The sequence below is a fragment of the Siphateles boraxobius genome, unplaced genomic scaffold (genome assembly GCF_051911475.1).
Source record: "Siphateles boraxobius isolate OS27281-9 unplaced genomic scaffold, OSU_SipBor_1 7, whole genome shotgun sequence".
Classification (NCBI taxonomy): domain Eukaryota; kingdom Metazoa; phylum Chordata; class Actinopteri; order Cypriniformes; family Leuciscidae; genus Siphateles; species Siphateles boraxobius.
In genome coordinates, this window is record NW_027509197.1 from 16,522,974 (window position 1) to 16,541,612 (window position 18,639).

General features: G+C 41.9%; 3 protein-coding genes and 1 pseudogene across 4 annotated transcripts; all 4 read left to right on the forward strand.

Moving 5' to 3' along the window:
* Positions 1–322: 322 nt before the first annotated feature.
* Positions 323–4,202, forward strand: c9h2orf80 (chromosome 9 C2orf80 homolog). Its single transcript, XM_077216777.1, has 8 exons — positions 323–407; positions 552–633; positions 805–887; positions 990–1,080; positions 1,817–1,894; positions 3,288–3,375; positions 3,497–3,603; positions 3,759–4,202. The coding sequence occupies exons 1-8, from the start codon at positions 367–369 to the stop codon at positions 3,825–3,827; spliced, it is 639 nt and encodes a 212-aa protein (XP_077072892.1). The 5' UTR covers positions 323–366; the 3' UTR covers positions 3,828–4,202.
* Positions 4,203–9,843: 5,641 nt separating this feature from the next.
* LOC143723619 (gamma-crystallin M2 pseudogene) lies at positions 9,844–10,944 on the forward strand (annotated as a pseudogene). Its single transcript, XR_013197153.1, has 3 exons — positions 9,844–9,860; positions 10,151–10,436; positions 10,617–10,944. The product of XR_013197153.1 is annotated as a gamma-crystallin M2 pseudogene (transcript).
* A 789-nt stretch (positions 10,945–11,733) lies between these two features.
* Positions 11,734–12,919, forward strand: crygm7 (crystallin, gamma M7). Its single transcript, XM_077216288.1, is given in 3 exon segments — positions 11,734–11,771; positions 12,247–12,544; positions 12,647–12,919. Coding segments are annotated over 3 exon segments (609 nt in total).
* Positions 12,920–14,300: 1,381 nt separating this feature from the next.
* On the forward strand, positions 14,301–15,151 carry LOC143723626 (gamma-crystallin D). The gene is made up of 3 exons (XM_077216289.1): positions 14,301–14,309; positions 14,470–14,712; positions 14,882–15,151. The coding sequence occupies exons 1-3, from the start codon at positions 14,301–14,303 to the stop codon at positions 15,149–15,151; spliced, it is 522 nt and encodes a 173-aa protein (XP_077072404.1).
* Positions 15,152–18,639: the final 3,488 nt, after the last annotated feature.

Below are 18,639 nucleotides of genomic sequence, written 5' to 3' on the forward strand. Positions count from 1 at the left end.
GCAAATGTTAGTCTTATCAGATGCCTCAGGTAACCTGACACAAGTCTGTTAGATACCCTGTCACATTTTCGTCTCACTTTTCCTGTTCATTGGAAGCCAAAGTTTGCAGTTTGCTTCCTGTGTTTAGTGTTGCCCCTGGCAGAGGATTAAGTAGCCTACTATTTGATTCTTGTAAAGCACTTTGTACTGTTGGTTATAAATAAAGATTATTATTAATATTATAGGTAAAGTTGAACTTGTTTTTTTAAAACTATAATGTTTATTTTTGTAATTTTCCTAGCATTACTGTTATAATGGAATTTCAACTGTTTTCTCAGACTGAATTTTGGCATAAAGAATTAAGTGTCTAAACTGAGGGTCTACAACATGGAGGCCAAGCGATTGAAGAGGGATGTTAAAACTTTGCTGTAAGTAGTGAAATAAATTCACCAAAGTGTATCAGGATAATAGGATCATAAATTGTACTTATGCAAGGACACACATTTAGAACAAATTTTAAAACTTGTATCTGCTGCTGAAAATGTCTGTATATATATTTTAACATCTTTTAGTGGTGAATATATTGGACAGCGACTCAGAGAAAATGGTTTTGATCCAAAAGGGAAAAGCACTTTTACAATGTTAGATGATTTGGTAAGTGGTCAATATTAAAACAACAGTTTAAATTCAAAGGTTATATTGTACTATTGAGATGAACATTTAGTTGTGAGTTCATGTTAAAATCATACATGTTATTGGGAAAAAAACAAGATTCAACTAGCTTTAGCCTTGTATTGCTAAATATGCATCTTTACACATTCATAGGCCCATTATGATTTGGCTATAATTGTGGCTTTGTGGTGGCTCAATAAAGATGATGAGAAGAATTTAGTTGAGAACAACTACATGTGAGTAATTTATATAACTGGAATTTGTGTATGTTTAATAGTTTCATGCAATCTTTTCAGTGTTTGCATAAAATCACATTTGACCGTGCTATGTCTTTGTAGAGGAATTGGCAGTTTACGACATATTAGCCAGTACCCTAATCATCTGGAAAGAGAAGCAATGATCCTTTCTTCCTTTGCTGGAATGCTTCTGGTAAGGTTCAGAAGAGAGTATAATTTGCTGGTGGCTATGTAATTCCAAAGCTGACAAAATAATAAAGATATGTAAAAAACAAAAATACAGTAATTATACTTTTATTTCCTTATTTATTTGTAATCAAAATAATTCAACATCCATTGCAAATCAGGTTTGTTGGCAAAATTTACAGACTTTCAGCTTTTGAACACATCAATGAACACATCAGACAAAAGTAATTGAAATATCTCAACACAAATATTTCAAGTGGTTTCCCCAAATTCAACTGAAAATGCAACTTGGTTTGCAATGGGGGTTGAATACTTTCTATTACAACTATAATTGTGTTTTTCCCCCACATTTATTTATTTATACATGTATTTATTTTCACATTTATTTGAGGTAAAACGCCCCCTTCATTAACAGACAGACAGACAGACCAGAGCTCAGTGGCAGTGCTGAAGTTTTGAGGCCACAGTGACACCTTGTGGTGTGACCAAACTAACTGCAAAATGTATAAATAAATCAATAAATGTAGATATAATATATATATACATAAATGAAAATAAATAAATTAAAACTAAATAAATTTGGGGAAAAAATACAATTATACATAAATAAGGAAATAAAAGTATCATGTTTTTTTTTAATTTATTTGTGTATTTATTTATTATTTTGTCAGCTTTGGAATTCCATAGATTTTCAACAGCAATTCTGTTTTTGACAAGTTGTATCCATGTCCTCTCATTTTCAGAACAGCTTACCTATAGAAGACATTCTGTTTCTGTACAGTTGCAAACCATCTGCATCTTACCCTGATAATCACGATAAGGTATTTGAGAGTATTTATTATTTGAGAGTGTGTTTGTCACACAACTGAGCAGATGTCATGCAGGATAAAAATGGGGAGGGATATACATGGGGGCCTATAAGCCAGTTTAGGTGGCTAGGTATGTTTCAGTTTTGTTTGTGCCAACACTGGGTTTTAGGCGCCATGAAAGTGGTTTGGCTTTTAGCTGTGTTCATCGCCGTAGTAACTTAAGCTCCACAGCTAACCTGTTCTGGGGCAGGTTATAATACAGGTAAGAGATCTAAAACCAAAATTGGATCAAAATCAGCTGTGAGCAAAAGATGTAGTTGATCAACTATTATTATGCCCTTAGTTTAAATGATTATAAACATATAAAGTTAAAATAAATAAGCTTTAGAATCAAGAGACAAACTTCACAACTTTTAGTTGCATTGATATAGCAAGATTTTTTTCTTTTAGCTGTCCTTTTATAGACAGCTCTTTTCTTCTTGCTGTGTAAATTTGTTTAAATGCGTAATTTTCTGCAGAAGCGAGAAGTGAATCTCAGTTTCACTATTCCACAGCATGTGATTGGCTGTTCGCTAGTGATGTCACATCTAACTCCTAAACTTACATCCTAAACTCAAAGGATCGAAGCCTGAGTTACGGGGAAAGTTGATGATCAGTGTCATGGTACCAACAAAGCGGATTGGTTTGTTGGTACTAATCCTGATTGGTTTGTTGGTACTAATTGGTACTAAGCTCAAAACTAATCCTGTAATCTTGAGTTCAACTACCATCATGGTACGGGCTCATGATATATAAATAGAAAGCCTTTAATTGTTGTTTAGTCTGTCATTTCACATTATACTTCTCAACCAGGAGGTCAGGCCACAAGAGGGCTCTCAACAAACATAAAAGAGGTCGGCAGGATGACATAAATGAACACATTTTTTTTATATATCTTTTAAAAATGTATTCATTTATTTAGAGTTGTATGCATTAATCTAACATTACTAAAAATGTAATAAAAATAGTAAATGAAAACAGTAATAGTTAATGATAAAAAAAACTTTTCTTGATAAATATAGGCCTATAGTTCTTTAAACTTCTGAAATTACCAACTGAAACATGATTAAAAATTATATATCAGTTTATGTTAATAAAAAAATCTTGAAAACGAGCAGCCTTGTCATAATGACAGCAGGAATACCTAAATCAATATTTTACCATACAGTATATGGAGGGCCTTCAAATTGAGTGGTTGAGAGCCGCTACTTTTTACTGTACAGACACACAGTACAGTGTCATGGAAAGGTATTCCAGAATCCCTCTTTAATTGCTTTAGCTGAAGAGTTTCATGTCATCAAATTTCAGTTTAGAAAATTAGAAAAAGCATAGTTTTAAAATTATTTCAATGTCTTTTCCTCAACAGGGCAACATTGTTCACCCATTCTCCCTCTCTTATCATCCATTTGCTATGCTTAGTTCATTCAAAGCAGTAGAGCGCTCAAGAAAACACAGTATGTGACCTTCTACATATTTTAATAAAAATATTGTTAATGCATAAACTGAAAGTGATCACTAAAAACAGAATAAAATGTTTTGTTGATTGTTTATCATTCCCTTTTGTCTATTTACCAGCCCAGGTGCTGAAACGCTGGATCAAAGAACACAGTAAACAGAAAGTCTCTCCAGTAACAGAGACACTGGAGTCCTCCTCCTCTTCCAGCTCCTCATTTAGTGTGAGTGTAAGTCTGCTTTTCCTCAGATACATTCTACCAAAATCTGTTATAACACTATACACTCAGTAAAATAACAATGCACTCATAAAGTTGAAAATTAATGCCATCATGTGCTCAGATTATGTACTGTTATTGTTGCACCTGTCTTTTGACAAAAACAGGACAGTGGGGACTCTTTAAAAGACGAAACTGCTCACAATGAGGGCTCGCAAGAATCTCTGCAGGACTGAAAACAGCAGCTGCCCAACAAGCAACTATTCATTTGGACGGTTTATTAAACACTGCTATGATTACACATTTAACATCCTTGCAGGTGTTTCCTGGTTTGTCTTTATTGTTAAAATAGTGGTTATTTCCCAAGACTTTGTTCACAGCCAGGGAATAATAAAAATAGGAGGTTAATTAACAGTAGGCCTAATCAATTTTAAGAATACCAAGATGAGTTGTTTTACTGACTTTCTTAATATATGTCTGACGTTTTCACACAGTATCTTTTAGAAATGGAAGGTGTGTGTAATTATTTTGCCCATGCATTTTCATTTTATACATGTGAATGAAGATGCAATATATGCAGTAATCAATAAAGTTCTTGGACTACTTCTTAACTCAGTAACGCGTGGTACATTGCAGATGTATTTCATTCTGTTGATTCATTCCATGTCATAAGCAATAATTCCATCACATAAAGCATCTCATTAGTGCCTGGATCTGTTATGCAGGTAAGTGAGGACCCAAAAGCGATTTAACAGAAACAGAGTCTTTTAATGTCAACACAAGGTAGCTACATAGAAGCACACAGATCTTCTTCTTGAGTGGTAAAGGAAAAATACACAACCCGCAGAGAGGGCGATAAAATAAACACAAAAGTCTTTCAGATAACTTCAAAAGAGCTTTAGGTAGCAGTGGAGAATAGCTGGGTAGCGGCGACAGGCTGCAGGTTTCTCTGGGAAGATGCGGGTCGAAGAGAGACGGTGATTACCTGATCTCTCGTAGCATCAGATGAACTGGACAGAGTAAATAATATGAAGATTAGCTGAGAACCGATTGCACTTGCCAGGCGGATGGTAACAGGACAGGACAAGGTAGAAACTAACGAGACAGTAGTTTGCTTCTAGCATTAGAAACTCAAATGAGAATCTGACAAAGAAAGAAGCAAGAACAGAGGGAAATAGAGACCTAATCAGAGGAGAAAGGGAACAGGTGGAAAGAGGGTGAACGAGGTAGTTAGAGGAGATGAGGAACAGCTGGGAGAGCAGAGAAAGAGAGAGTAACCTATAACGACCAGCAGAGGGAGACAGAGTAAAGAGAAAGAACAGGAACAAGACATAACATGACAAGACATAACAGTACCCCCCCCCCCCCCCTCAACGAGCACCCCCTGGCGCTTCCGAGGAGGAAACCTGGCGGCTACGGAGGAAATCATCGATCAGCGAACGGTCCAGCACGTCCCGAGAGGGAACCCAACGCCTCTCCTCTGGTCCGTACCCCTCCCAATCCACCAGAAACGGATGACCACGGCCCCGAGGACGCATGTCCAGGATCTTGCGGACCCTGTAGATAGAAGCGCCTTCGACAAGAATGGGGGGGGGGACGAGCGGGGGCACGGAGGACGGGTTTAACACAAGAGACGTGGAAGACCGGGTGGACGCAACGAAGATATCAAGGGAGAAGAAGTCGTACCGCGACAGGACTAATGATCTGAGAAATACGGAACGGACCAATGAACCGCGGGGTCAGTTTACGAGAAGCTGTCTTAAGGGGAAGGTTAAGGGTGGAGAGCCATACTCTTTGACTGCGACAATATCTAGGGCTCTTAGTTCTACGCTTGTTAGCGGCTCTCATAGTCCGAACCCTATAACGGCAAAGTGCAGACCTGACACCCCTCCAGGTGCGCTCACAACGCTGGACAAAAGCCTGAGCGGAGGGAACGCAGGAATCGGCGAGCTGAGACGAGAACAGCGGAGGTTGGTACCCGAGGCTACCCTGAAAAGGAGATAGACCGGTCGCGGACGAAGGAAGCGAGTTGTGGGCGTATTCTGCCCTGGGGAACTGCTCTGACCACGACGCAGGGTTACGGAAAGAAAGGCTGTACGATGCGACCAACAGTCTGATCGGCGCGTTCGGCTTGACCGTTAGACTGAGGGTGGAAGCCGGACGAGAGACTGACTGAAGCCCAAATCAAACGACAAAATTGAGACGTGAACTGCGGACCCCTGTCCGAAACGACGTCCGACGGAAGTCTCTTTAGCAGAAGGGAGCTTAGCGAGGGGAATAAAATGAGCCGCCTTAGAGAACCGATCGATAACCGTAAGAATAACTGTCTTACCCGCCGACGAAGGCAGTCCGGTGATAAAGTCTAAGGCGACGTGTGACCACGGTCGAGAGGGAATAAGAAGCGGTCTGAGAAGGCCGGCAAGGGGGGAGTTCCCAGACTTAGTCTGCGCGCAGACCGAGCAAGCGGCCACAAAACGGCGTGTGTCACGTTCCCGAGTGGGCCACCAAAAACGCTGACGGATGGAAGCAAGCGTCCCCCGAACGCCGGGATGGCCAGCTAACTTGTCAGAGTGAACCCACTGAAGAACGGCCAGACGAGTAGGAACGGAAATGAAAAGAAGGTTCTTAGGACAAGCGCGCGGCGACGGAGTGTGAGTGAGTGCTCGTTTTACCTGCCTCTCATTTCCCCAGACAGTCAACCCGACGGCATGCCCCTTAGGGAGAATCCCCTCGGGGTCAGTGGAGACTTCTGAAGAATTGAAGAGACGAGATAAAGCATCAGGCTTGGTGTTCTTAGAGCCCGGACGATAAGAAATTATGAATTCGAAACGAGCTAAAAACAGAGCCCAATGAGCCTGACGTGCGTTAAGTCGCTTGGCAGAACGAATGTACTCAAGGTTCCTATGGTCAGTCCAATCGACAAAAGGAACGGTCGCCCCCTCCAATCACTGTCGCCACTCCCCTAGGGCTAAGCGGATGGCGAGCAGTTCGCGGTTACCCACATCATAGTTACGTTCAGACAGCGACAAGCGATGAGAGAAATACGCGCAAGGATGGACCTTGTTGTCAGAGAGCGAGCGCTGAGAAAGAATGGCACCCACGCCAACCTCTGACGCGTCAACCTCGACAACGAACTGTCTAGAGATGTCAGGTGTAACAAGGATCGGTGCGGACGTAAAACGATTCTTGAGAAGGTCAAAAGCCCCTGGGCGGAAACGGACCACTTAAAGCACGCCACCTGACTGAAATTACGGATGAAACGACGATAGAAATTCACGAAGCCGAGAAAGCGTTGCAGCTCGACGCGTGATTTAGGAACGGGCCAATCTATGACAGCTTGGACCTTAGCGGGGTCCATCCTAATGCCTTCAGCGGAAATAACGGAACCGAGAAAGGTGACGGAGGAGGCATGAAAAGTGCACTTTTCAGCCTTTACATAAAGACAGTTCTCTAAAAGGCGCTGGAGGACGCGTCGAACGTCCTGAACATGAATCTGGAATGACGGCGAAAAAAATCAGGATATCGTCAAGGTAAACGAATACAAAGATGTTCAGCATGTCTCTCAGGACGTCATTAATCAATGCCTGAAAGACAGCTGGAGCGTTTACAAGACCGAAAGGAAGAACCCGGTATTCAAAGTGCCCTAACGGAGTGTTAAACGGCCGTCTTCCACTCGTCCCCCTCCCTAATGCGCACGAGATGGTAAGCGTTACGAAGGTCCAGCTTAGTGAAAAACCTGCCTCCCTGCAGGATCTCGAAGGCTGAAGACATAAGAGGGAGCGGATAACGATTCTTAACTGTAATGTCATTCAGCCCTCGATAATCAATGCAGGGGCGCAGGGAACCGTCCTTCTTCTGAACAAAAAAAAACCCCGCTCCGGCGGGAGAGGAGGAGGGAACTATAGTACCGGCATCGAGAGCTACAGATAAATAATCTTCGAGAGCCTTGCGTTCGGGATGGTAGAGCGAGCGAGTATAGTCTTCCCCGGGGGGGGAGTGGTTCCCGGAAGAAGATCAATACTACAATCATACGACCGGTGCGGAGGGAGAGAAGTAGCCCGGGACCAACTGAACACTGTGTACAGATCGTGATATTCCTCCGGCACCCCCGTCAAATCACCAGGCTCCTCCTGTGAAGAAGAGAGAGAGGAAACAGGAGGGACAGCAGACATTAAACATTCCACATGACAAGAGACATTCCAAGAAAGGATAGTATTCCTAGACCAATTAATAGAGGGATTATGACGAACTAGCCAGGGATGGCCCAAAACAAAAGGTGTGAAAGGTGACTGAAAAATTAAAAAAGAAATGGTCTCGCTATGATTACCAGAGACAGTGAGGGTTAAAGGTAGCGTCTGAATCCTGGGGAGAGAACTACCGTCCAAAGCGAACAAGGCCGTGGGATCCTCTAACACTTTAAGAGGAATGTCATGTTCCCGAGCCCATGTCTCGTCCATAAAACAGCCCTCCGCCCCAGAGTCTATCAGGGCACTGCAGATAGCTTACGAACCGGTCCAGCGGAGATGGACCGAAAAGGTAGTGCAGGATCTTGAAGGAGAGACCAGAGTTGTCGCGCTCACCAGTAGCCCTCCTCTTACTGATGAGCTCTGGCTTTTACTGGACATGAGGTAACAAAATGTGCAGCGGAACCGCAATAGAGACAGAGGCAGTTCGTGATTCTCCGCTCCTTCTCCTTAGCCGAGATGCGGATGCCTCCCAGCTGCATGGGCTCAGAACTCGAACTGGCGGAGGGAGATGGTAGTGATGCGGCGAGGTGAGCAACGGAGAAAGTGAGCTCCTTTCCACGAACTCGGCGGCGAAGGTCGAACCGTCTCTCTATGCGAATAGCGAGTTCAATCAAGGAATCCACCCTGGAAGGAACCTCCCGGGAGAGAATCTCATCTTTAACTTCCGTGTGGAAACCTTCCAGAAAACGAGGGAGTAAAGCCGGCTCGTTCCAGTCACAGGAGGCAGCAAGAGTGCGAAATTCAATGGAGTAATCTGTTATGGATCGATTACCTTGACATAGGGAAGACAAGACCCGTGAAGCTTCATCACCAAAAACAGAACGGTCAAAAACCCGAATCATTTCTTCCTTAAAGTCCTGATACTGGTTAGTGCACTCAGCCTCAGCCTCCCAGATTGCCGTTCCCCACTCACGAGCCCGTCCAGTAAGGAGAGATATCACGTAGGCGATACGAGCTCTTTTCTTGGAGTAAGTGTTGGGCTGGAGTGAAAAAACAACATCACACTGAGTGAGAAACAGGCGGCATTCTGTGGGCTCACCGGCGTAACACGGTGGGTTATTGATTCCGGGTTCAGGAGATTCGGGAGCCCTGGAAACGACCGGTGGATCGAGGCGGAGATGATGAACCTGTCTTGTGAGGTCAGAGATTTGAGCAGCCAGGGTCTCAACGGCATGTCGAGCAGCAGACAATTCTTCCTCGTATCTGCCTATCATAGCTCCCTGGATCTCGACGGCTGACTGGAAATTATCCGGGGTCGCTGGGTCAATCTTGGTCAGATTCTTCTGTTATGCAGGTAAGTGAGGACCCAAAAGCGATTTAACAGAAACAGAGTCTTTTAATGTCAACACAAGGTAGCTACCGAGAAGCACACAGATCTTCTTTTTGAGTGGTAAAGGAAAAATAAACAACCCACAGAGAGGGCGATAAAATAAACACAAAAGTCTTTCAGATAACTTCAAAAGAGCTTTAGGTAGCAGTGGAGAATAGCTGGGTAGTGGCGACAGGCTGCAGGTCTCTCTGGGAAGACGCGGGTCGAAGAGAGACGGTGATTACCTGATCTCTCGTAGCATCAGATGAACTGGACAGAGTAAATAATATGAAGATTAGCTGAGAACAGATTGCACTTGCCAGGCGGATGCCAACAGGACAGGACAAGGTAGAAACTAACGAGACAGTAGTTTGCTTCTAGCATGAGAAACTCAAATGAGAATCTGACAAAGAAAGAAGCAAGAACAGAGAGGGAAATAGAGACCTAATCAGAGGAGAAAGGGAACAGGTGGGAAGAGGGTGAACGAGGTAATTAGAGGAGATGAGGAACAGCTGGGAGAGCAGAGAAAGAGAAAGTAACCTATAACGACCAGCAGAGGGAGACAGAGTAAAGAGAAAGAACAGGAACAAGACATAACATGACAAGACATAACAGGATCAAAACAGAGGAGGGCGGCTGAGGTCATTAATTTGCCAGGTAGGAATTTTGATTTGATGAATCAGGGCTTTTAAATCTATGGATAGGATTAAGAGGTAAGCAGCACCATCAGAGTGCCAAATCCCTGTTATTGAGAGGACAAATAAAGTTTGATCCACCATGTTGATGGAGGTTTATAAAGCAGACCTCATACTCTAGTTTGTTTGACTGTTTCTCTTGTTTAGGACTGTTTCCTGAGGTTCACATCATAATGAGTAAGGTAAATTACATGGTCAAAGACTTTTGCATGTCTTGAGGAATCTTTAGGTTACCATTTGACTATGAACAATTGTTAGCCAAATGCTTCTTATACTTAACTGCACTATGACTATGAACATAACAACAGAACCAAAAGAGTTGTGTGTATTGCTTTAATTGCTTGCTTGCAGATTATTTTTTATGAGGATAGAAACTTGCAGGGTCGCTCCTATGAGTGTGGCACAGACTGCCCAGACATCCACCCTCATTTCAGTCGATGCAACTCTATCAGAGTGGAGAGTGGCTGCTGGGTCCTGTATGAAAGACCCAACTACTCTGGTTTCCAGTATGTGCTAACCAGGGGAGAGTATCCTGAATATCAGCGCTGGATGGGCTACAATGACACAATTTGCTCATGCCGTACATTTTCCAATGTGAATAATATGCATGTTAACGATTATTATTCCATCTTTGTAGTTTGCTGTTCTGACACACAAAAACTTTGTTGTTCTCATGACCCACAGTGTGTAAGCCTCTTGTTGTATTTTGTGTTGTTGTACACATTAACACGGCACACATTCAAACTCTTAACTTTAACTATTTGAAACTTGCAGAAAAATGGTGGATCCTACCACATACGGATCTACGATCGGCCAGATTTCCAAGGCCAGATGATGGAATTCAGTGATGACTGCGAGTCCATCCATGAAAGCTTCCCGTGCCACAGCATTCACTCTTGCAATGTCATGGAGGGATACTGGACCTTCTATGAGCACCCCAGTTTTCGAGGCCATCAGTATTTCCTGCCACCCCGCGAGTATCGCAAGTTCAGCGACTGGGGTGCCATGTGTGCCACCATTGGCTCCTTCCGCAAAATCATTGATTTTTAGAGTTCACATTATTAAAATAATTTTGCCTTTACTGGCATTGACGTGTCAATAAAATGTCACAAAACCATATGCTTTGCAGTGTATGTATTCATGCTGCAGGTGTGTCATTAACACTCAGGTTGATTATTACAGCTGTCCATGATCAAACATATATATATATTTCAGACTATATGGCATCTGTGGGGATTCCTAAAAGAGAATAGGGCTACACTTTATTTTGATGTTCCACTTTAGACATTCTACTAACTATAAGTAACTTCTCAACTACATGTCAACTAACTCTCATCAGAGTATTAGTAGACTCGGTTAGGTGTTAGGGTCTGAGTAAGTAAAATAATTTGACGTGTCACAAAGTTTCTTATTATCTTTAGAATGTCTGTTGGGGGGCCATCAAAATAAAGTGTTAGCAGATATTAAACAGACAGTCTACTACTCTAATGAGAGTTAGTTGACGTAGTTGCAAAGTTACTTCTAGTTAGTAGAATGTCTAAAGCGGGGGAAAGGTGTTTAAAAGTGTTCCCAAGATTAGTATTTCTTCATGTTTGCCAATGTAAATTATTTAGAAATACACTGTAGGCATTACATATCAATATACTGTAAATTGATGGCACTTTTGCTTTTGGAATCAAGCAAGTTATATACTACCTGTTATATATTATAACGATTGTAATGACAAACTAAATGTCACTACTGGCTTTAAATACATACCATGTACCAATTACATAATCATACCATGCTGGTAACATTATTTTGTCATTGACAATTATTTTGATGAAGTAGCCATCCTACACTGACAAGGTCCTGCAAAACATTTAATTGGTCCAATACATTATTTAGTGAGATGAATAATGGCAATGGGACTGTCATTGACATCAAACTGTAATCCAACTGACATAATTATTTTAACAGATACCCTCATGAAACATATATACATCCACTATCAGCTATCCTAAAGGCATTTCACAATTTCAGAAGCAAAACTATTCAGTTTAAATTCAATTACTTTATTTAAAATGTGTAATCCTAAAATAAATGCAGACTAAAACTATTGTTGTGTTGTTTCCCCAGACCTTTCCAGCAGCTTTCAACAGAGCAGCTTTTGCTGGAAAAACTAATGTTACGGAGGCAATCAAAGTGATTGTTTAGGCTAAAACAGACAGTCATGTTTGCAAATTTCCTGCACAGTTTCTGCTGACATGAGTACACTGTGATTTAGATGACAACACAAACAGTAGTACCATTATCTTCTCGGATATATATTATAGTTCCAGCAGCACTTGGCACCTGCACAGGAAAGATTTCAAAGCCCCTATAAACATGGGAAAGGTCTGTATGAATAACAATTACGTATTAGTCATAAATTAATTATTATTGTGCTTCTCTCATTATCTAAATATCGTTTACTCTAGATTATCTTTTACGAGGACAGGAACTTCGGCGGCCGTCATCATGAGTGTATGAGTGACTGCGCTGACCTGCATTCCTACTTCAATCGCTGTCACTCCATCAGAGTGGAAAGTGGTTGCTTCATGGTCTACGACCGAAGCAACTTCATGGGACACCAGCACTTCCTGAGAAGGGGCGAGTATCCCGATTACATGCGTATGATGGAAATGAATGATTGCATCAGATCCTGTCGTATGATCCCAATGGTAAAGACTGAAGCAAATCATTATCTAAAGTTATCAATGGTCTTGTTTTAATACATTGAAGTTAAGTACTGAACCTTAACTCCTGTTTTGTTACCCATTTAGCATCGTGGGTCCTTCAGAATGAGGCTCTATGAGCGCTCTGACATGGGCGGCAAGATGATGGAGCTCATGGATGATTGCCCTAATCTTATGGACCGCTTTAATATGTCCGACTTCCATTCCTGCCATGTGATGGATGGTCACTGGCTTGGGTATGAGCAGCCCAACTATATGGGCAGGCACTTCTACATGAGGCCTGGCGAGTACAAGAGGTACAGTGACTGGGGTGGCATGAGTTCCAGGATAGGCTCCATAAGACGAATCATGGATCTATAATGAAAGGAGTCCTTTTGAAATGTCTGCTGTATGCCCTTTTTCACACACTAAATAAAATTGTGTCTGTGCTCAAGTGTATTCAGTTTTGTTCTTGCACCCTCTACATTGGGGGGGGGGGGGGGGTCACTGCCTGATGATGACACTTGATACAGGCTGCCAGACTAATTTACACTGTTCAGTAACCTGAATAAAACCATAGAGACATTTTCCTCCATGAGACAAGTGTTGAGTGTTCTTTGCTTGTGCTGCACATTAAACTCACTCATGGTGAATAACTAATGATAAACAGATTAAGTGTAAAAAACTTGCTTTTTAATAGTACAGCCAATGTTTTACATTGTTTATGTAGATGAACAATAAAAAAATAGGATTGTGTATATGTGACCCTGGATCACAAAACCAGTCACAAGTAGCACGGGTATATTTGTGGCAATAGCCAATAATACATTGTATGGGTCAAAATAATTGATTTTTCTTTTATGCCAAAAATCATAAGGATATTAAGGAAATATCATGTTCAATAAAGATATTTAGTAAATTTCCTACCGTAAATATATAAAACATTTATTTTTGTGAGTGAATGCAGCACAATCGCGAACATAAATGGACAAATTTAAAGGCGATTTTCTCAATGTTTACATTTTTCTGCATTTAGGGTCCAGGGTCACATATAATCTAAATACGGGGTGTGGCTTAATGGCTCTTGAGCAATACACTTAACCCCAGTTTAGTTAAGGTGAAGTAGGCTAATGCAGGAGACACACTTAACAACTAGCTGAAACATTCTAAGACTGAACTGAACACACTTACAGACTGTTTCCAATGACTGGAGCAGATTTTAAACACCGACTGTGAACATTGGCTGAACGCATCTGTCTCTGACTCGGCGCATTTGGGCATGATTATTCGTAAGTATCAAGTTACATTCATAATCGGCCTTACAGTCGTTACAACCGTAACGTATCCATTAGAAATAGCGATATAAAAATATAGATATAAAAGTTACAATTAAATTAAATAATCAATAACATTAAGTACTTAATTAATAAAAATACATACATTTACATTAAGCATGTTTATCATTTTATGAGATATGCAAATCCCACAAACCATTGTAAATTCATAGATTTAAATAAAAATAAAAAGACTTAAATTGTATAATCTATCTAACAAAATGGCAGTACTGACAATATTTTTTTAACAAAGAATAACAGTAGCACTTTTTTAAACCTTTTTTTCCCTTGTTTTTTTGTTTGTTTTGTTTTTTGCAATTGTAATATGAATGACACACATAATGTCGGCATATTGACTCTACTGTATAAGAGTGTCCTCAAAGTAATGAGCAGTGTCACACTCCCATGGTACAACTGCACTGTCAAAAATGGAGAAGGTATGCGATACTGTGAGGAAAGTGAGAAAGGGTTAGGGTTTGGATTAACCCACAAAAATAGGCTTTTGTTTTGTGTTATATTGAAGACATGTATGATGGTTTACTGTAAATTGTGCATGTATATGGAATTTTTTTTTTCTTGTATCTCTTTTTTTAACAGATAATTTTCTATGAAGACAAACATTTTGGGGGTCATAAATATGAATGCAGTGGTGATTGTGCAGATATGCTCTGCTATCTTAACCGCTGTAACTCCATCATGGTGGAAAGTGGATGCTTCATGATCTATGAACAACCAAATTACAACGGCCAGCAATTCCTGGTCCGTAAAGGAGAGTACACAGAGTTTGAAAGCTGGTTGGGCAAAAATGATTCTGTCTGCTCCTGCCGTGTAATTCCCATGGTGATAAAATGCTACTATATATGTGATTTACATTGAAATAAATTACAAACTTCACTTTTTTTATCACTCCAATAATTCTTTTAAATTCCAGGAATTTCTTCTTAAAAAACGAATGGATAGTAGCTGATTTACATACACTTTTTTTTTCTCTTCTATCTATCATACACAGGGATCTTCTCATGAGGTGAAGCTTTTTGAGAGAATGGAGTATGGAGGTCAAATGATGGCTCTTGTGGAAGACTGTCCAGATGTGATGGACATGTTCCAAACAAACCACATATTCTCCTGCAAGGTAATTGGCGGAAACTGGCTCTTCTTCGAAAATTCCAACTTCAGAGGCAGAATGTACCTCATAAGGCCTGGAGAATACACCAGATTCACTGAATGGGGAGGGATGAGTGCCCGTGTGGGTTCCATCAAACGAATCATGGATTACTAGAATTAACTTTCAAGCTTAAAATCAACCTAATATTTTTAAACCTCATTTAAAACTTTGCTATATTTAATTAGATGCTATATTTGCTATATTTAATTATTACCATTAGATGCTTTATTTTATTACTTGTTCATTTTTTATTGTAACGTTGTAAACACACACCAAGCTTAATACAGACTTCAAATTGGCAATATTTGCTTACTTAGGGCCTGCCATGCTGAGTAACACAAGCAAACATGTTGATTAACAACTCATGCAGCCTTGACACTCACTTATGTTACCTCAAAAATAAATGTTTATAAACTCTGAATCTTTAAATTTGTTTATTTTTGACTTATAGAATGTTTTACTTCATATTTGACAGTATAATTTCCATAATGTAATGTTGTTTCTACGACTAATCAATCAAATAAAACTGCTTATAAATTATTGTAATGTTCTCTTTCATCATCTCGTGTTCGAGATCCACCTATGGGAAGGCATCCGTACCTGACCTCTGCAGAAGCATCCAATTGCACCAAGTCTGGCTAGACAGACAAAAGCGCGCAGCCAATGCCAGGTAAGGCCCCACCCCCTTACCTGAGGGCATTTAACGCCTGGAAGTGCTGCTGTTCTCCAGTTGACATTCGCTTCTCGCGATCTCTGCACTTACACAGTTCGGTTGGATTTACGCTGCTCACTTTACTCAGAGGACGAGGAGGCCATCACCGACCTGGAGAGGGACATTTATGACAGGAAAATGCTGGGACACCCTTCTGGGCTGAGAAAACAACTCTTCCCCATCCTCCCAGCGTGCGCAAAGCGCATGAGGCACTACTGGAGCGACCCGCTCAATCCTGCTCGTTCTTGCGAGTCTAGAGGTGAGGGATATGGCGGCTCTCGGCATGGGTGATCCCCCCGCTATTGAGCCATCCATCGCCAGGCACCTCAACCCAGTCCAGGATGGGCTGCTCGCTCCCCCTAAGGCAAGGCAAGGCAAGGCAATTTTATTTGTATAGCGCATTTCATACATAGCAGCAATACAATGCGCTTCACACAATATAGTATAAATAAATAAAATTCTATACATATAAAACACCAGCAAAGACATTGAAAAGATTAATACACAAAAATATTCAATAATGAACATACATACATATACATACATATACACACATATACCTATATATATACACATACACACATGCATTCATTACGCATTAACTACAAAAATGATCTGAAAAAAGCTTGGTCTTTAATCTATTTTTAAAAATTGTAATAGTTGGAGCATTTTTCATGTTTTCTGGAAGCTGGTTCCAGAGATGGACACCGAAGTATTTAAAAGCACCTTCCCCTTTTTTTGTTCTAACAATAGGTTTTAGTAGAAGCTGTTTATGCTGTGATCTAAGGGGTCTGAGTTGAGTATGCTGTTGAAACATATCATGAAGGTATTTAGGTCCCATCCCCTTTATTGACTTAAAAACTAATAAAAGTGCCTTAAAATTAATCCTGTATCTAACTGGGAGCCAGTGTAAGGACTTTAAAATTGGAATTATATGATCTATTCTTTTAGTTTTTGTAAGGATCCTGGCTGCACTATTCTGTACCATTTGGAGAGGTTTTACAGTCTTTTTAAAGCCCCCTAAGGTGGTCTTGCCTAACAAAATGGAGCAGATAGCTTCGGCCTTGGCTGTCAGGGCCCTGAATATCTCCTCCCTCCTCTCCGCGTACCAGGCAGAGATTTTGGACGACTTAGGCCAACAGCTGGACAAGGGATCCCCCTCACCCGCGCTGTGGAAGGAGATCATTACTGTTAATGACCTCGTCCTCAGTAACGCTCGCCAGGCCATCCAAACCTGCGGGCGCTCCATGGCGCTTTCTGTGGTGGAAAAGCGCGCGCTCTGGCTGAACCTGTCAGGCCTTCCTGACAGTGAGAAGAGGCGCATCGCGTGCGCCCCAGGAGAGCCGGCCGGGCTTTCTTTGGCCCCGCCGTCGCACTAATGCAGCAACGATGCGATGACAAAAAGGAAGACGAGGCCTTCAAGCTATGCCTTCCCAGGAAGGCGGCCCCACGCCAGGCGCCCCCCTGCGCGTTTGCCTAACCCTGAGTTGAACTCAGTCTGCATGCGAGCACGTCTCTCTCAAGAGCGTGTTCTTTCTCTAATGAACTGTATGTCGCAGTTCAGAGAGGGGGCAAAAGTACAATATCATACATGCCACAGGCTGCAGGGTCTTATGGCTTCATCTATCCAGGTTTTGCTGCTGGAACTCCTGAGAATGAGAGCGTACATGAAATGGGTTTTGTCACTACATCTCAGCCCGATACGCAATCTTTGCCGCCCTGTAACAGTGACGCGCGCCTGCTCGGAAGTCTTGCTCCCCTGGAAGAGTGCAGACTTTTACGCACAGGGAACCCCTCTGGGGACGGTTATGATGCGGAAAGTTGTGACAACAGACGCAGCCCTAACAGGCTGGGGTGCCACCCAGGAGGGCAGAACAGTGAACGGTTTGTGGCCGAGCAGCTACTGCTTCTACCACCAAGCTGCTGCCTTCCTAAAACCCATTTATCGCGCATCTGCCTACCTCAGCTGTGGTCCTCACCTCCTCACTACCACCACCTCAGTGGGCCTGCCTATTATGGCCTCAGCTCCCTTCATCCCACCAGTTTATCATCTGCTGCAGCCTCAGTGGCTACAGCCTCAGCTGCTTTAACCATCAGGCTGTCATCGGCTACAGCCTCAGCTGCCTCCATCTCTGGGCTGTCATCTGCTACAGTCTCAGCCGCATCTTCCTTCGCTGGACTTGTCGCCTGCTACGGCCTCAGGTGCCTCCATCACCGGACTTGTTGTCAGCTACAGCCTTAGCTGTCTTCTTCTCCACCACCGCGTTTGCCGTCTGTTAAGTGTCTCAGCTGTTTTTATCGCTGGATTTGTTGTCTGCTACAGCCTTGGTTGCCTCCACCACCACCAGGCTGTCACCAGCTACAGCCTCAGCTGTCTCCAACACTGGACGATCATCTGTTTCAACCTCAGCTGTCTCCACCACCACGGGAATATCGCCTGCCTTAACTTAACGGTCTCCTGTTAACTACAGAATATAGTAAAAAAGTTGAAATTGAAGCTAGTTTTTTTCTTTAGGAATAAATCTTGTTGTACTTTTTCTGCCAGAAAAAAAGGCTAGTCGATGCCACATTTCTCTCTATTACTGATTATGGTGATATGATATATGGTATATGAATGCCCCATCAAAGTGTCTTCAGATGTTGGATGCTGTGTTTCATGGAGCTTTAAGATTAATTTCAAATTGCAGACTCCTCACTCATCACTGTACACTTTACTCCACAGTGAATTTGCCTTCTCTGTCAAATCGCCGGCTTACTCACCTTTATATCTTTATATATAAGGGCATTATAGGCAGGCTCCCATGTACATATCTGAATTTCTTTCTTTTACACAGAGTACTTATGGTTTACGGTCCCAGAAAACCATTTATTTGAATTTACCTCAAACCCG